The sequence below is a fragment of the Coturnix japonica genome, chromosome 2, assembly GCF_001577835.2.
Source record: "Coturnix japonica isolate 7356 chromosome 2, Coturnix japonica 2.1, whole genome shotgun sequence".
NCBI classification, from domain to species: domain Eukaryota; kingdom Metazoa; phylum Chordata; class Aves; order Galliformes; family Phasianidae; genus Coturnix; species Coturnix japonica.
Window position 1 is genome coordinate 111533244 of NC_029517.1, and position 19561 is coordinate 111552804.

At 37.9% G+C, this 19561-nt stretch overlaps 1 protein-coding gene across 1 annotated transcript in view; it reads right to left on the minus strand.

The window, feature by feature from the left end:
- Nucleotides 1-2680: 2680 nt before the first annotated feature.
- Nucleotides 2681-19561, minus strand: part of CNGB3 (cyclic nucleotide gated channel subunit beta 3) — a 52796-nt gene continuing 35915 nt past the window's right edge. The window contains exons 11-17 of the mRNA XM_032442595.1: nt 15348-15489; nt 13512-13671; nt 12981-13078; nt 11831-11914; nt 10244-10362; nt 5161-5307; nt 2681-2906 (exon numbers count right to left, since the gene is read on the minus strand). Of these exons, the coding sequence (XP_032298486.1) occupies nt 2681-2906; nt 5161-5307; nt 10244-10362; nt 11831-11914; nt 12981-13078; nt 13512-13671; nt 15348-15489 (976 nt within the window). The remainder of the gene's footprint in view (nt 2907-5160; nt 5308-10243; nt 10363-11830; nt 11915-12980; nt 13079-13511; nt 13672-15347; nt 15490-19561) is intronic.

Genomic DNA, 19561 nt, shown 5'->3' on the forward strand with positions numbered 1-19561 from the left:
TTTCTGCCACTGTTGCGTGGTATCCTTTCTTTTTTTACATATCAAATAGGAATTGACAGACCAATAAAAATGGTTCTTCTCATGTTAAACATTGACCTCACTGTTAACATGACAGAATTTTCTTTTTGAGGGTGATTTGTTTTTCAGCCATTTCATAGGCTGTTTAGAGTACACAGAGAACACATCTAGCTTTTCCTCTGCCAAGGTGCCCACAGATTCTGCAGCTGTGCCTATGACTGGTGACCAACAGGACAGATCAGCACAATTTGTAGCCCACAGGAACATGAATAGCCTGCAAAGGATTTTTGTTTTTCTACTATGGTATGGTGTTTTCCTTGTATCTTGGTTGTCTGGTCAGCTGTAAAATCTGCCCATATGATTTGACTGCAGACCTCTGGATAATGATTGTAGTTAACAGCACTATGTTTGCATTGGGGTATGAAAATAGATAGGGAGAGGAAACAAACTCATAGAAGAACTTAGAGGATTATTGGGGAGGCTTTTCTTGTGTTATGTTGGGTTTTTTCTAGGTATTTGTAACACGTTAAGTGTAAAATGAAAGCAATTGAGAATTAAGCTTAAAACACTGCTTCATCTTTTTGTTTAATTTATATCTCTTTTTGCTTTGAGTCTGTGCAATGAAGGTTGGCTTTGGTAGCTTCTTGTTAGTGGCACAGCTGAGAGAGAGCTTTCTAGGTAAAGGATTTGCTGTAGTTCGTAGGTATGCCCATCCTATAAGGTGTGTGGCTCATTTGTTGCTGTGAGGTAAGCTCTGTGGTGGAAATGAACAGCTGGAACATTCAGCCTTTTGGAATCATGTAGCACGTGGCCAAAAAAAAATGCAAATCCTACTTTTTATAAAATTGCTCTTATTTCTAAATTGGCCACTCTAGATAAGAGATTCTTCAATAAAATTAGCCAGTATCAAATGCTTGTTCTTCAGAGAGCAGTATTAATATCCAGCCCCTTGAGAAGATGAAGTGTGTAAATCAGCAACCAAAAGTTAAAGGTTGCTCCCGAGGGGCATGTGGGTAATATCTTAGCTCTGTTCTTCTGACTCACCAGAGTCAATACAGACAACTGCTTTTGCTTTCAGGAGACTAGCAGTAACTACACAACCTGCTTTCCCATTCTGTATGTTGTGACTTTTCTATTTATTTATTTATATGGTTTTATTTTGTAGCTGTCTGTCCTAAGCTAAAACATTCTAATGCTGAGCATCAGCCTTCTGCGCTGACCTGTGCTGTCATAAAAGCGTGTCACTGATTAGCAGTATAAGGGGAGGAGAGAGAAGGATTGACAGAAACATAAGTAACCTCAGCAACAGTAGTGAAGTAACAAGGAACAGGACAGCTATAGGAAACCAGAAAAGAAAGTAGAGCAGTACAGACATGAAAATTACAAGCAAACTAATGAAGAGGAAAAACAATAAGAAAGAGAGAATAAACAGGAGAGGGAAAAAGAGAAGCAGGAACAAGATGGAGTAAGAGATAATGGAGAGCATAGATCAACCAAGAAGGAAGCTGTTCTGAAATCCAGTCAGATCTCTAATTTGTATTACACCAGGAGTTCTCTCTTCAGCCTCAAGGTTAAGATGTAGGTGTACAATTTGTCCTGTTGCTTCAGGAGAGGAGAGAAGAAAAATAGCCGGGGTAGATTCTCTCTTGAGTAGCCTCTACTTTTATCTTTTGTACCCAAAGGCAAAGTCACACTGAGCCCTTTGAATTCAACAAAACACAGCCCAAAGCACCATCTATTTCTTTTTCTTCTCTTTAGCTTCGACTTTAAGGATCTCTCCTTCTTCTGCTCTTGGGGATGGAGACATAGTGATGATCAGAGATTCGTTAGTGGTTCCTCTGTGCATAACTGGACGTGGTTTAGGCTTAGTGTCTGCTTCTGGCTCTTCCTTTTGTGGAGGGGGTGCAGATGGGGCTGCAGGTTCTGGTGGTTTCTTCTCCTCTATTTCAGTCTTCTCTGCTTCAGCTTCATGTTCCTATAACCAAAATGTTAAATGTTTTCCAATGCTGCAGAACAAATTCAGGAAAAAATCCTGTTCTGTATGTACAGTGGTAAGGCACAGCACGGGGATACTAAGATTAAATAGGATTCAACTTGTATTCCACTGCTGGAATTTTCAATTTCCATGTGAAAAGTACTATTTCAAGATCACAAAACAATAAAACCAAGAAAGAGCTTGTGGGTAGTGATAATACCTGTTTCTCACTAATACAGCTGGACAAAGCAGGCATGTTTTGGTGCACAAAACCTTCCCTCAGGTCTCACCTTCCTTTATGTACTTATGCAAGCATACAAAATAAAAGCATAATGTGATTCTGCACATACTTTCCAGTGCCCCAATTCCATGGCCAAGCCTGTTTGCTTTAAAGTTGGCAAATATGCATTATCAGATCAGATGCTCTGTTTTGTGTTTTAGGGTCTGTTTTATCCTTTCTTTTCTTGAGGGTTTTTGTTTGCTGATGTTTTCCTTGCTCTTGTTTTAATCTGTTCTTCCTAGAGTCCAGATCAAGAAAGATTTAGCAAAATTTTACAGTCCACATTTACAGAGATTAATTACCATGACTGTATCTCAGCTACTTGGAGTTTTTGCTAGTGAGTGCTCTAAAGCTGCATTTCTGTCTGTTCCATTTGCACAAGCCCTCCTGGTATAATTCCTACTTCTCTATCCAGTACTTGAAAGAATCTGTTCTATTATCTGTGACGTTACCTGAATGTCTTGTTCTCTCTTCATTTGCAGCAGCTTAGCAAGGCCTCCTTTTCCTTTAGCTCCAAACATTGCTTTAAACAGTTTTGGAGTTTCTTGTTTCTGCCCAAACAGACCGGCCAAGCCCCGGGGTTGCTGCACTGGTGGTCCAGGAGGAGGTTTCCCCTTCTCTTTCAGCAGCACCCTGGAGGTAGGAAGAAATGGGAACACAGAGCAGTGCAATGAAAGCTGGAGATGTTCTGGCAAAACTGAAATGTCATGTGTGGATGAAAACCTGAAACTTATTCTAGATTCAATGGCAAAAGGAAAGCAGATAAGGGTGAGGGCTTTACCAGCTTTGGTAGTATCTAATAAATTGAAGGATACTGTTCTAATTTGAAGTTGCTTTCTCATTTCTTACAGCTTAAACTACTGTAGGCTCAAGTTAAAGTACTACAAAGCAGAACTGTTTTATAAGGTGATAAATCCTTGCAGGGGAAGGATGTACAGACTCAGTACCTGAGGCGGAAAGTCTCACTGCTGAACTGCTGGATGCAAATTCAGAGAGCATTTATTACTCTATCTGGAGTTTAACTGATGCTTGAGTAAGTAACTGTTAACTACATTTTTAGTGTAGGTCTTGTCAGGTGGTGGTACATTTTTCAGTCTTCTTCAGTAAATTACCGTGAATATATGAAAATTACTAGATTTTCACACCTTTCAGTAGCTGTGCTGATTAATTGGAGGAAGTGAGAATGAATGGTGATGGTAGAAATTTATACCTTGTAACTTTGGGAACACTGTTAATTTGGTTCCAAATTTGAACATAACTGCAAATCTCTGTCAAAATAATGCAAGTCTTCTGCTGGTGCCTAGTTTTTCTGGAGACATGGCTGACCATGCACAGAACATAAAATTACACAACCCAATTTAAGGTTGATATCTAGTGTAGTGGAATCCCAGGGTCACAGTCTGAAACAGTGGGTGAGTTGGGAGAGTATGTGAGTGCCTGGAGCAGTGGGGGGGTCTGGAGCCACCCTACTTCTGTGCAATCTGAGTCTGGGCGAGTTCCTCCCTTCCACCCATCCTTTTCTCCTTTAGGGGACTGTACAAATAGGGGAGGGTCACATTCCTCAGCTCATCCCTTTCTCCAAGCTGTTACCAGGAGGGGTGAGTTAATTCCTTTTGTTATCTTTTCCTATAGTGCCTGTTACTCAAATAAAGGCTCTATCATTGCCCTCATTTGCCCTACATGTAGAGAGGGCTTTGGGCCCACGTGGGGATGTAGATATGAGGGATGGGTAATTATTAAACACCTTCCATGGAGAGAAGTTGCCCGGAGAAAGCAGAATGCAGTGATTTAGCAGGATATGATTACAGTGGGCAAAGAAGCAGGAGATGAAGGTGTAGAACACTGAAACAGAAATAACAAGTAATGATGACTGTACCACTGTTTTCAAACAAGCTGGAAGTCAGGAAGGATAATTGCCAGGGATGATTAGTCAGTGAGCTTGTTCTGTCTTTGTACCTGTTGGTGTTGAAAACTGATCTCTGAAGACGACAGATGTGAAAACTCTTAACAGATGGGCAAGATCTGTGCAACTGACACTACCTTGCTTTGTGCCATGGGCGTCATATCAGCCTGTTTAGGGGCCCCTCACTGCATCTGAAAGCCAAGAATATGTGCTGTTGGTCTTCAGTAACTGAGTACCAGAGCTTACTTTTCTCAGTATTTGTTACTGTCACTGTGTGAGTCCACAGTAACTGGCTGGCACGTGGCACTTTGGAGAAAATTTAGGCTCTTCAATGTCTTTGGCTTTTTGTATGGTTACAGATTTGAGGCTTACTTTTGTTTTTGTCATACCTCATAGTATGAGCTAGGAATGCCATGGACAAGAGTTCAACAGACAAAAAGTTTCCTACAGAACAGATATTTAGGCTTTTCTGGTGACACAGAATGCACAGCTTTCAGATCTGTGTGCTTATCTTCTGTCTTACCAGGTGTTACTTTAAATCAGCTTCTTACTGGTCCTTCATATATTGAAAGGCATGCAAGCCTATGAAGCCTATGGGTGCATTGAAGCATATCTCTGCAGAACTAATTGCAGGTGTTTGGTTGCATCTTTGAAAACCTGCAGCTTAACACACATCTGTCTTGCATTTTCTGACTTCTTGTCAGTGTAAGGAGTTTTGTCCTGATACACATCTGTGCCTCTTGTTTTGTTACCTGAAGTGCAGCTGCATTTGGGACTTTCCTCTATTTACCACATTCACACAACTACTGTAATCCCTGCCGTGGAAGCATGGCTTCCTGTATGTACTAGCAGACAAAATCTGACTTCTAAATACAAATATATTTACATTATTCTTCAGATAAATGAATGGAAATATATCTAGGAGCCACAACTGTCCATTCACAAGCTAAACATAATGATTTAAAAATTGTTCTTAGGACATACTTGGCTTTCTTCATCAGAAGTTTTTCTGAGTCAGGATAGTGCACCAAGATTTCATTGAGTGTTTTCTTGTCTAGAATGAAAAGGTTGGCAAAACCATGAGCCACCACATTGGCAGTCCGTCGATTTCCTCCACCTGCGGCTAATAGGCTGCAATGAAAATAAACATTGTTATTCAACTCGCAACTTGAGTGAGGAATCTCTGAAGTTGGTTCTCCACTGAAAACGTAACAAAAAAGCTCACTAATGTACCCCAGTGTAATATCTGATTTCTGTAAAGTCCCTTTGCAGTTGTGATCAGAAATATCTTCTTATATTAAGAAGACATATTGTCACTTCTGGTCAGGATTGTTGGTCCTGGACTGTGGAAAGTGTTGCTGGGAAGAGATGTATCACACCAACATAGAATCATTGAGGTTGGATTAGACCACTAAGATCATCTAGTCCAGCCATCAACCCATCACCACAATGGCCACTAACCATGTCTCTCAGTGCCACATCTACACACTTCTTGAACACTTACAGGGATGGTGACTCTACCACCTCCCTGAGCAGCCTGTGCCAATGCACTGCTACTCTGTTAGAAAATAAATATTTCCTAATATCCAGGGTGAACCTCCTCTGTTGCAACTTGAGTCCATTTCCTCTCATCCTATCACTGTTAACTGGGATGAAAGGCCAGCTCCGCACAACAAGGGTGATGAGGTCTCTGCTGAGCCTCCAATTCTCCAGACTGAACAATTACAGTTCCCTCAGCCACTCCCATAAGACTTGTGCTCCAGACTCTTCACAGCTTTATTGCCCTTCTCTGGTCACACATTTCTCCCTAAAGACACCACAGCAATGACCACATTTGTTTTAGTCCTTGTGTGAACTTGGCATTTCCTCATTTTTATTGTTGAAAATGATTTAACATCATAGGGAGAGCAGTATAAGACCATTATAATTGAAGGCATATTTACAATGAATAAATGACTCCAAGAATTGTAATTTCCCTGAGTGAATAACTTCAGTGGGGTTTTGGTTTTCTCACATATCACATCTCACATTTGGATGTTGGCAAGTTTAACAATATGGATTTGGAAGGCCTTTCAATCTGACAGTTACAAATGTGTCTGTCAGAAACTGAAGGCTATTTTGTTTAGAAAGTAAAGTGTTAGAACAGCTTAGCAAGCAGGGGTTGGACATTGGAATGGTATCTACATGAAAATTAAATTGTCCAGAAGAAAACAAAATGGAAAGAATTAATTGACCCTCTTTGATGTTAAGCAACAGAAGCTGCATTTTACTCTTAGTAGTAAAATTGCTTTATCACTATTTAAGGAGATTCATCATAGAGATTTCTCCCTTAAATGTTTCACAGTGTGTTACTGTGTATAAAGTATATTTTATAATAACTAAACATAAAGGCTATTAATAAAGGATAGTCAGGACTCTATAAAAAATGATCATATACTTATCATCAGTACTAATCAGGATATACCAGTACTGTTTTTTAATATTAAGGATATGCATATAGCACTTATAAGCATTAGATTCTACTGATAATATAATTGATTTATAAAGGATCACAAGACCTCTGAACTCTGTGTACGAGGCTGTTTTTACACAGGCACAAAGTTTTGCTCCAAGATAAGAATCAACCTATGAAGTCAAGTATAAAATGCAGCAAATTGTCTTCTTTTACAGTGCTGCACAATTTCTCAGGCAGAGAAGTATTTGCACAATAAGAAAGGCAGTTGAAGAAAATTGCAAAACAGTTTTTGAGTTCTGATAAATCACGTTTCAACAAGTCATTGCACAATCATTTCCATGCTTTCCTAATAACAAGCTCATTTTGTTGAGGCAGATAGATAGGACTAAAGAGAACAGCACTTTTCTTACGGTGATGATGTGAGGTGAATTTCATGGCGGAGGCAGTCATTGTTCAAACAGAATCCTGTTTGAGTAAAGGCAGCATTATGGACTCTGTTTTGGCCATTCTGCTGAAAGTCATGTGATAGACTCAGTCTGTACAAATAATTGGCATTGTCCTTGCAGTGGTTCTTGATGCTATAACATTTACAGCAATAAGGGAAATTGCCTTTTTACCTTATAGTTTTTACTGCAGTTAGCCTGAAATGATTTTATACTTGCATGAGATGATAACTTCTGAATTCTTATGATAGCAATTTAAACCTGGAGGTATGAAGTTGTCAAAGCAATGACTTAGCATATCTATTTCTTCTTTATAGCTCAGCTCAGTAGGAAGGAAGCATTCACTGAAATTAGCAAACTGATCCAGGGAATGGTGTGCATATCACCTGAATGTGCAGTGCAGTGTCTCCTCAACTGGCTATATCTGTATATCTGGAAAGAGCAGGTAAATCAGGAAGGAGTCCGGATCTGGCTTCTGAGACGAATGTCAGACCTGAAATGGCGGAGCTCACTGAAAAGCAGCAGCTACTGCTGCTGGGCCAAAGTAGAAACTCAGTCTTTAACAAAGCTGAATATTCCCTTTAGTTTTTGACTTTTTAAAGGGAAGTTAAAGTTGCAACACCCACTGAAAGGCTAAAAACCAAGCCAAGCATTTAGAAATCTTCCTGGCAGAAATGCTGTGATTTCTCCAGGATTTCCATTTTCTGATGGGAAATTGTTGTAGTGAGATAATAATAAATGAATGAATTAGGACAGCTAGTTCAATGTGTACAATTCTCTGGGCTAATGAAGTGCTGTGTTGTAGTTTCCCTCTCTTGAATTTCTTCCTTTTTCAGCTATCTATGCAGACAGGCTCTCATTATGGCAGCATCCATTTTGCCTCTGTTTCTGAGATTATTTTGTTTCCCTAAGATGACATTATCAGTACAGGAAAGTAGTAATGAGGGTAAGATGTTAATTGGAAGGCAGCTCCTATTGCTTAATCTGTTCCTGCAATGATTTTTAAAACAGGATTGGCAAAAGACTGGCTTGAACATCAGTCTTGCTTTGGCCTTCTAGTATAATTCAGGAGCTATTTTTGAAAGGAATGAACAGGAATGAACATTCTTTGTTGTCTTCAACTCCTTTGCCCATAGAGACTTTATAAGCATGATTTATATGCATTTCGAACAGTGAGATTAAATAGCTAGTATCTTATAATTCATATCATTAGACCGCTCAGAATGAAACTGACATGATTGTCTACACAAATCTTGATTAAAAAAATCAGGTGGAAACGATGACAGTTCAATCCCAGGTGTTAACCACACCACGAATGCTGAGGGGAAAACTTGGATGTGCTAAATAAAGCAATATTTCATCCATTAAAGACTTTTTTTTTTTTTCTTTTCATTTTCCTCTGCTGTACAGTACTCAGAAGACCTTGACAGAGCTTATACAGAAGGGCACTGTATAAACTCATTATTTTCTAACATACTGCCACAAGGAAAAGGATAAATTTCTGCTGGTATACTTAGTGCTTTGTGTCTTTGTTTTTCAGTTTTGGAGATTTCTGCTAGTTGCTATTTGTTTTCTCATCAGGTTCATCCACTGCCTGTCATATGCAAAATAACGGTGTCTGTACCAGTATGCTGTCTCCATCAACACAGTGGGTCAACGATGAATAAAAAAAGACGAGAAGTGTAGGTTAAAAGCATTGCTGAGGGCTTTGCTGGCCATCCCGGCAATTATGTGAAGAATAAAACATACTGGGAAATGAATCTTTAAAAGCAGCTGTGTAGATCTCATCTGGAAACAAGTCCTCGCTTTTGTTAGATCAAAACATTAAAAATCCCTTCCTTGTTTTCAAATCAATCATGAACATTCCCCAGTATGAAAACAATGTCCTCGCTCCAAATGCAAAACTAATAAATAATTGAAAACTCTGTATGTATTATATCTCCGGGATGCTGCAGCTTTTCTTTTACCCTTTCAGTTCATGTCCCTACCTGCATTCTCATACTTTCTGCATAGCGCACAACATGCCATTTTCTTTCAAAGCTTTGCTCTGGTGTTGTATTGTTACACAGAGAAACACTTTTAAAATAACTTTCTTGCAAAGAGCTGATATAGCCTCACTCTCCCACTCAAGGAGGAAGGTCTGTATCTATGGGGTATATCAAGTGTTCTCCACACACAGCTCTGAGAAGGCTCTGTACACCCATAGATGAATAAATGGGAAAGTTTCCACTACCACAACGGGAGACACAGCAGAAGATAAATATAAACCTAACACAAAGCTGATTACCACTTTTCAAAAGGCAGATTAAGGCTACCAGCAAGAGGATTAACAGTAACAGGAGTGTAGCTGGAAGAAATCAAGAATCCAGTTTATCACATGCAGCAGCACATGTATTTTGTTACTTTTCCTCAGGCCAGCATCAGTGGAGGATGCAGTGCCTAAAATCTAGCTCTTAGTTGTCTAATTGGTGAACAAGGCACAGAAGAGCTAATGGATTTTGCAAAGCAGCTATGTGCAGAAAATAAAAAAACATTTGTAACTGTTTGAGAAAAACTTTCTTCTCCAGAGAAAGTTAGACCCCCAAACCTGGTATGTCAGACCCTTTTCTCTTTTATATTCTCTTAAAGAAATGCATCTGAAAATGTAGATGCTGATTTTCGTCAACTTAATGTCTCCTTCAACTCCTAAATGAATCAATCTGTATTGATTATAGATTTCTTAGATTTTTTATCTCCTTTGTTGGAAATTATCATTTTTACTCTCCAGTGTGTAAGGGCAGCTGGTCTCACTATACAGGCAATAAAATACATTTGGTCTTGCCTTTGTGCAGACTTTGGAACTGGGAGATGTGCTCAACCTTTTAAATCCTGAAGGAGAAATCCATCCATGTATCCGTGTGTTCATTGTCCTGAATACATATTATACATTATTTGTTGTTTAGGATTCTGAGGTCTTGGCAGATTAGTCTCTGATGTTTCACTTACATGGACTTTATCTCAGGTATCTGTATATTCCTGCTCAGCATTCTCTTGGTTGACCTCACCCAGCTTTCTAACCTTTCCATGCTGTCTCTCATACTTAACCAGAGAGAAGCTAAACAACCATTTATTTAACCATTGACTATTTAACCATTTCTGAAGAAAGTATTATAAATAATGGTAAACCAACCTGATCTCCCCAAATACTGCTCCTGCTCGTAGTGTAACCAGGACTTTTGTGCCATCAGGGCCTCCAAGGACTTGAACTTCACCTTGTTTGATGATATACATCTCTCTGCCAATTTCTCCCTAGGAACAGAAACACATAGGTAATGATCACTGTTTTTGGTTTTCTTTTTAAAGTAAAATCATCTGACAAACATCTATGTAAATGTCTCTCCCCTTTCTTATGCCTGGTTTTACCAGCATTACAGATAAATAAATGTTCTTCTTTGCCTAGCACTGAGCACAATTGTAAGGACTGATTTAGTGTATCTAATTGATGTGAGACAGTATTTGAGCAGAAGTTAAACCATCCAGGCCAACCTGAAAAATGAAGACTAATAACAAGCAGGATTGTATCAGTCACTTTCCTCCTCTGTTCTAGTGGAAACAAAAGTAATTCCGCAGCATATCTAATGAAGTGCAAAAAAGCCTGTGCTTTATGGTTTAAAAAACTTCAGTTTTCATTCTCTTGCTTCTAAGCTTCAGTTAACTAATTTACAAGGAAAATAAGAATAAACAATCATTCAAAAATTTGTCTAATTCTGTTTAATGACTGGATGGTTTAAGAGGTTATTAGCTTCCCTATTATCTTCCACAAGACCTGCTAAGATTCATCAGTATCATCATAAAAAGCAGGCAACCTGGAATAAACATAATCATAATAGTTCTCATAATATCTCAGTGACAGGCAAGTAATTACTTTTCTGCTTATGTTACTGGAGTATAGCAGCAATTTCAATTTAAAAGTCAAAATGCAGGAGCAGCTCCACCAGAATTGAAAACATATGGCTTATACTTCTATCTCATAATCTGCTTTTGCAAACCTGTATGTCAGAGCCTCCTAAGTGAAGTCTGATGAGGTCAATGTGCATCTATGTAGGAGCTCTCAAATTCCAACAGGATTTTATTACCTGCTATGACTTACAGCGTCAATAGGATTACCACAGATGTTGGACCAAACAGACTTGGGATCACTTGGTCAGAAGATGAGTCATCTACCTTTGCTATATAAGACTGTGTTTAAGCTAAAATTCTAAGGGACAATGTGACAGCATTCAGTTCACAGTCTGGAGATGACACTGAGTGAATACAGAGCAAGATCAGGTCCTGCTGCAGGAAGCAGTATGGGATGCACTGTATTTTCTACATTCTTGGGAATCTATCTTCAGAGCTTGTGATATGCAAATGAAGCACATGCAAAGCATCACAGATTGAGATCTGTAGGCTACATTTGTCTATATAACTATACAAAAATTGAGCTTGCTCCAATTTAAACACCCAGACTTCATGAGATGTCACCAGATAAGTCATGTTTACATTATGAACTTTCCCATGCTACTGTAATTTTGTTTGATAACAATAAAATCCACATGGTCTTGTTCTAGGTTGAAACTTGAGAGCAAAGTTGTTATTATTATACATAGTATATTAATTATTTTTATATTATCTTCTTCACTCAGAATTAATTTTATTTGAAGGCTACTTTTGACCTCTATCTGAACTCTTTTTCTAAAATACATATTAATATGTATTACTACACCGCAGTGCTCACCTTTTTGCAGACAAAATCACCAGGTAAATACACAATGGATTTCAACCTTAGCAGCATGTCATATATCATCTGAGTATCACATCCCTGTTAAAATAATCAGAATTATGCTGTATTGATCCAGGAAAACAAGTGATTATTAGTGCTTACACTGGATAGCATAGTATGACATGTACAATCCTGGGTTTCTGAAGTAGCATGTAGCATGTAAAAGGAAAACATGGCAAGGACCAGCTTATAAAGAACATAAAAGAACTTTCATTTCAGATACTGATAAAGTTCCTTTTGGGTTGACCATCTCTAATTTATTTTTAATGCAGTAAGCTTCTTTATACCTAAGTTAGACTGCTGTAGAAATGCAGCGTTTTTTGCTGTGGGTTGTAGATCTCTTAGGGAATACTTTTTAATACTGATCCAGAAAAAAAATCAGATAATGTAAAATGCCGGTATGAATCTGTGAATTCCATGTCTTCAGAAAATCTTGCAGAAACAGTTCTACTATGTAATGTTTAAACAGAGATATCACAATTTCTTGCAACTGCCTTAAAAAAAACCCCAAAACACCTGCTAAGCTTAATGTATTTCAAGATTACTTCTGAAAATGCAACATCTTCCCACTTATTGTGTCACAAATCCAATGTTAAGTACTGCATTAAAGTAATCTCTCTGGAAACCTATCATGATAACAATGAGAAAACTCTTTGAACAAAATGTAACTGAAGCACAGCTTTCACTACATCAAACTTATGTTCTCAGAACGGATATTATATTGGTGATCTCTCAGACAGTGCTGAGCAGTAGACAGCAAGGTGAACTGTGTCAAAAATCGTATTCTTCTATGCTTGGCTCTTGTGGATAACTATGTTCTGCAATCACTTAGGGTCCGAACATAACATCAGCTTTAACATGTGGGTATGACAGGTCTGTCTCTCAACCTCATTTGCTCATTTTTATCTGATTTTACACACACAGAAAAATCCCAACTTATCCCTTGGCTTTGTCCTGACCTGTGCCCACTGACTGAGGTATGTAATAGACATAGTTTGCCTTGAGTATTAACAAATGTATTGTTTTGTGTAGCAAGAAGCAAAAAAACAAGCTTTCCACCCTACAAATACCACACATTACTGCATTCCTTTGTTAAAGTACTTGCTTTGAATAGGTCAACTTTATTGACAATGGCAAAGTTCACATCAATCGCAATGGCTAATTGCATTTTGGTTGGCATCTGCTCCAGTAATTCTGATTCATCTGTAAAAGAAAAGAAAAGAAAAGAAAAGACAAACAACAGCAAAACATTGTGAGATGGAAAAAATACAGATATAAATGAAGAAAGACTGTGTAAAATTGAGCATTGTATAGAAACATAACTTCACAGAAGTGAAGCGGTTGGTGAAGAAATTCTTGCATTCCTGAGTTCAAATAAGGAAGATAGGTGGTATGCCTTTTCTTTCTTTTAAATTATGAATGTTGTCCAAACTTATAACTGGAGTATTATGTAAATTAATACAATTTGTGACACAGTAAGTGTCATATGACTCTGGAGTTTTTTGCTTTTCTGAAGGAAACTGAACATCCTCCTCTCACCCTCAAAATTCAGCAAAGAAGAAATGTACATTTCACCTTATAGCTATATCTGCAGAGATCACTCAGCTGCTACACAAATGGAATAGAAAAGCCTTACCCAGCATTCCCTGGGAGTCCCACGTGTATTCATACCAGGTTCGAACACGATTTTGAACCAGTTTTGGAATTGAATATGTGTTCATATAAGAGACAGTGTTATCCATACAGGAACGATAGTAGTTCTGTCCCGCTGTAGCTGCTCCAATTACATCTCTCATCTGCAAACATCACTTATGTTACTATACATTTCAACAAAACATTCTTCATTTGAGCATGTTGTCAACAACATTAAAAAAGGAGTAAAACATTTGTTTACAAAATTCCTGATTAATTATACATTCAGTTCCATGTTTTATAGAGTTGCTTCATCTGTTTTTTCAAAAACATCAAAGACATAAGATAGTTGTGTAAGGAACAGTCTGCACTATAATTTTTAAACAACTCATTTGTGTTTTCCCACTTATTCTGTTTTTTTTTTCTATAACTGGATGAAAAATACATATAATATTTTCTTAAATACCTGTAATAAAGGTACTCTGAATTTGTTGTGCCACACGAGCCAGAAATGAATCACTTAGTACCACAGAATCATAGAACGGCTTAGGTTGAAGGAGACCTTAAAGATCAGCGGGTCCAGCTCCCAGACATGGGCAGGGCTACCACCCAGCAGATCAGGCTGCTCAGGGTCCCATCCAATTTGTCCTTGAGCGCCTCCAGGGATGGGGCATCCACAGCATCTCTGGGGAGCTGTGCCAGCACTCACCTTCCTTTGAGTGAAAAATTTCTTCCTAAAATCTAACATTAGAGTTTAAAGCCATTCCCCCTTGTCTTGTCACTAAAAACTAGGCCAAATTTCTGTAATAACAACAACTGATACCAATATCCAGCCAGTTTTAAACTGTTAAGTGAACCTTGATCAGTCTTAAAAATCCACTTTGGGCTATAAGTTGATCTCGAACATTTTAGTGCAGGAACATTATTTGACATTCCAACAAAAACATAATTTTTTTTTTTGCAGAATGGCTTAATACTGCAGTGTCCCAGTATGTTGCTGGGGTAAGTTCTGCTCCTGATTACAAAATAAGACTGATCACAAAAGAAATAACAATCTTAAGATCTTTTTGTAAACAGGAATTGCAACAAACTACAATGAAGTTGTTTTAATAGCAAGTTTTGATTCTGCAGTTGGCTACACTGGTTGCCAAAAGCAGATCTACTTTGACAGTTATATCGAATTAGCAAAATGTAGACTTACATGCTTGTAAACTCTGATGCTTAACCCAATAACTTGTACCAGTTTTCATCTTTATCTTTTCATCTTAATTCTCCCAATAGCAGACATGTACAAATCAAAAGATCTGGAATGATTTGTACAGAAATCCAATATAAGACGCAATCTGACATAGGAGCCACACCGTTTGTTTTTCTGGAGGCAAGGTATTTTAAAACCTATGGATTTAAAGCTCAAATTTAACAGTTTCATGCTGGATATCATTCATGCTGGATTATGTTTGTTTTGAAAGTATAACTGATTTGCTCTGCTATGGGCTTTTATTTTTCTTTTCCCCTCCTGCCAAATGAAAGCCAAGATAAATATTCAGTTTTCTGGTTAGCAAATATTTTGTGTCTTCTGGAAAAGAGCACAATTCTAGTCTGACAGAAATTTTGAGATTTCCATTAACAGCTTTAGGTCAGAATGTGCGCAAAAGTTACAAAACTGGGAAATAAGTAAACGCATGCAGTGGCCAGAAGAATTAGTATGGATGACAGTGAAAAAGAGGGACATCCATAATGAAGCTAAAGTTTATCCTGGAACAAAATAGAACAAAACTGGGTATATTATCGCTACACTACAGTACTCTGAACCTATATAATTATTGGATTTTTGACGTACCTGACCAATTAAGCTGGAGAAGACAAAGACACCCAAGAAAAAATTCAGCAGTTGAAAAACTATCTCAAACAGTGTTTGTGGTTCTGGAAGGCCACCGATGGTGATTAAAGTACGAACTGCCCAGTAGTAACACCTCAGGTACCTGTGGATACAGACAGGGATTTTGTTATCAAGTGCAGGTATCAATATGATTGAAGCTAAATATATACATGCCTGGGTTGGCCATTTCAGTGATGCCAAAAACGTTTGACATTTTTTATGAATAGTTATAATTTTAGAAATGACAAGAGTTACATAAATCACATGGAACAGAATATCCTCACTGACATCTAAAATACAATATACAGAGAATGCATCAGTTGTTTCACATTCTCCAGTCACTTTGTGGAGCAATGGAGAAGACTTCTGTAGGTGAAACGGCCTGCATAGAAATTACTGCATTAGTGTTTGACCAGTGAAGATGCCAAGGTGTGGGTAGGCTTGAAGAAGCCATGGTGTAGAAAGAGACTTGACAGATTTTATGTGTAGTAGACTAGATACATGCATGTCTTGAAAATAGTTTCAGTTGATGATGAACATTTTCTTTTATTCTTCACTGCTTTCCTCCATTGGGAAGGACTATTCATGGCTACCATGTAAACACCCTTCAAGCGTTTCACAAAAATTCTCATAATCTGGAGGACAAATATAGCAGTAAGCAGTGGTCACTCATTAAGACTGTACTGCGACTTATGGGTTATGATGACTTTCCCTGTACCCATTTGCTTTCTTCCTCTACTCAAGAGCAAGACCTTTGACCAAATATTTTTGTTCTTAATGTTCAGTTTTCTTTTCATAGCCCCCCGCATGATGAGAGCTTATTCCATTCAAGTCTATTAAAACAAACAAACAAACAAACAAACAAAAAAAGGACCTGTACAGAATTCACTATTTGGATTTTGTGAGAATAGCCACACTAAATCTTCATGTAAATAAACTGGCATCTTTATTATTATTTTTTTTAAATTTCATGCTAAAATATGGCACCATTAGTAGTCTAGCATCCCCCCATAGTATGCATCTGGGATTCATTAGTTTTGATCATTACCATGAATGTGCTATTGTTTCCTTTTTTTGCTGAGCGAACAACTAACTCTTGTAGGAATGGTTTTAAAAACCTCACACTCGTTAGAATTTGACTTTATAAGTCTCTATACAATTAGATTTCAACTTTTTTAATGATTAGAAGTATGATTTCCTATCATTTCACTGATTACTGCATCAAAAACAATCAAGATTCTCTCTATTTGTTGAAATTTACTGAGTTTGAAACAAAAAAATACAAGCAAACAAATTCAAAATAACACATGCAAACAAACCAAAGATGACCCCTCCCCTCCCCCACGGCTTTTTCCCTCCCCAAAATAAGAAAGGAGAAATTGAGACACTCCATCATGCAACTTCTCATGCATGCCAGGATTTTGAGGTCCCCTGATCTAATTGCAGTCTTCAGGAGTACTTCTTAATTTGGTGCCTCTCCCTTTAAATCCTTTCTTATTAAAATACTAACTCCACTCCTAAATGGTTCATGTAATAATAATATTAGAGGGTCGGTTTTGTGCAATTAGAAGAGAATGAACTCACAGTAACAACTAGTTCCAATGAAGAATGTTTCATTTTAAATCACTTTAAAGTGTTTTCAAATATTTCACCTAAAACATCAGAATTTTCCAAGCATTTTTTTCATTGTTTTCACTGCATTCATATTTTTCTTGCTCTCAGATTAATGAAATGCAGTAGTTACTTCTACCACAGTTTCTGTGTTTTAGATTTTAATAGACAGAACTGGTAGTTTCCATTCAGAGTCCTTAAATAAAAAAATTCATTGCATAGGTGTCATTGTATAATTTTTCCTTGTTAGAGATAATGAAAGGAGAGCTAAATTACACCAGTGCAAAATTTTCACTTAGGATTGAAAAAAGCTTCACCTATTCATGCTTCAAGCAAAATATGCATAAGTGGCAGCTTTCAATCTGAGTTCTGTATCATAGAGAAAAAAGAAGAGGAATGGAAGAAATTTGCAGTACTTCTGTGCTCGTAATATAGGAAATAAAACTAATTAACAAACTCTCTCATTCACAATGTCCTTGAATGCCTGGCTTGTTATGTCTACCATGATATTCTGTGATATAATTTCCATTCTGGGCATCTCTACCGGTCATGGAAGCAGCTTCTTGGAAGAATTTAGGTGCCATAGCCATGCTTCTTTGAAGACTCTTTGGGCTTTTTTGCAGAACTGCCCACCTTTTTCTAAGGACATCATTAATGCAGAGAATTTTTCTGTGATTTTACTTCAAAGGAATTTTTCTACTAGCAAAGTGACAGGATATTCACCATCTCTTAGGGACAGGTTTTTTATCTTCTCTATTCATTTATTTTACTGTTTGTTTTCATCAGACATAACAGCTGAAGAGTTGAAATAGAAGGGAATGTGTTTCCTGAAAAATTAGACTGTAAGATTAGTTTAGGGAATGACAGAAAAGAAAAAACAACCAGATTACTACAGCTTCAGTGGTGTCAGCAGCTCTGCTTCCAGCGATCTAGAGAGTCTGGAAAACATCACTGCTTACCATACAGCTTACTTGACTTCTGTATGATTACTGGTAGAGCAAACAACCTGAGACAAGAAGGGGATTTTCCCTTTGCACAGCACGGACAGGATGTTTATCCTTTAGGCAATCCAGCTTCTAGATTTTTTCCTAAAATAAGTCGTAGGTATGAAAAAGTTTAGAAATACTGCATGTAAGATACCTTGTAACGTTACACCAATAAAAATATCTTCCACATAAAAGTCTACTTCAGAACATGCTGAACTTTTTACATAGTTTTGGTTAATCGAGCTGAATGAAACTTTTGTGCATACAGCTGTCAGATTTTAAGGTGGCATTGACACAGCTGAGTGAGGAATTATTTCAGGGCTCCTCCCTGATTAAAACAAGGACAGATTTGAAGTGGAATAGAGATGTTATTTGGTGGTGTTCTAATGACGTCCTTCTTAGTACTTATTTTTTCTTGAGTGAACTATTTATTGAGTAACAGTGAGCATGATGAGTTCAGACAGTGAGGTGAAAACTACAAAGGCTTATGTAAAATATCGCTACAGGCAGCAGGGCTGAAAGCATTAGATTTGACATCTATAAGGCTTGGGCTGAGCTTTCACATTTTTTCCAGAGATACAAAATGATCTCCATGGCAAACACCGTGAGTGTGACCCTCCAGGATTATTTGTAAGCATGGTTTATTGCATGGTTTACTGCACATATGCAGCATCTTTTACAACATCTTTAAAACAGTCTTACTGCATGTTGGGTACTGCAAACCAAAGGAGTTGAATTGTTCTAGGCACATACAGTGATCATATTAGGGTTTTAGGAGGAAGTTTTTCACACACAGGGTGGTGACGCACTGGAACAGGTTGCCCAGGGAGGTTGTGGATGCCCCATTCCTGGAGGCATTCAAGGCCAGGCTGGATGTGGCTCTGGGCAGCCTGGTCTGGTGGTTGGCAACCCTGCACATAGCAGAGGGGTTGAAACTAGATAATTATTGTGGTCCTTTTCAACCCAGGCCGTTCTATGATTCTATGATTCCGTGTTCTGGGATTTCCAAATATCTGCTAAGTTGCCCCAGAGCTGGAAGGCAGCAATTTATAGAGAAACATCATTAGTATGTAAATGGATGCTTTGATTAGTATACGTGCTGGGGAATTTTGCATTCCACTCATGGATGACTTGCAAATGGTAGAAAAGATGTATTATGAGCAAAGTGAAATGATTTGTACCTATCTTTAATGTTGAATGGATGGGGTTGCATGAGAATTTGAGTTCCCTGGGTTTAATTTTCCTTAGAGGCAGTAGCAAGGGAGACAGATATGCCTGGGGGTCAATTCAAAACAATGACATTAGGTTCCTGCTTTGAATCACTTGCTAGAGAATTTGTTCATTTTCCCAAGGAATTAAACAAATCTCTTACATAGTTGAACTAGACTGAAAATAAACACATATGGTTCAAGTTGTTCACTTATCTATAATTAAGGGACCTTTTCAATATCCTGTTTCTCTCTCCACATAAACTCTGCATTATGGTGCAGCATCTGTGATGATATTCACTTGCATTAGTAAAGACTGAGGTCTGTTGCCTAATTACAGGAAGTTCATCAAATGCACTTTTAATGCAGG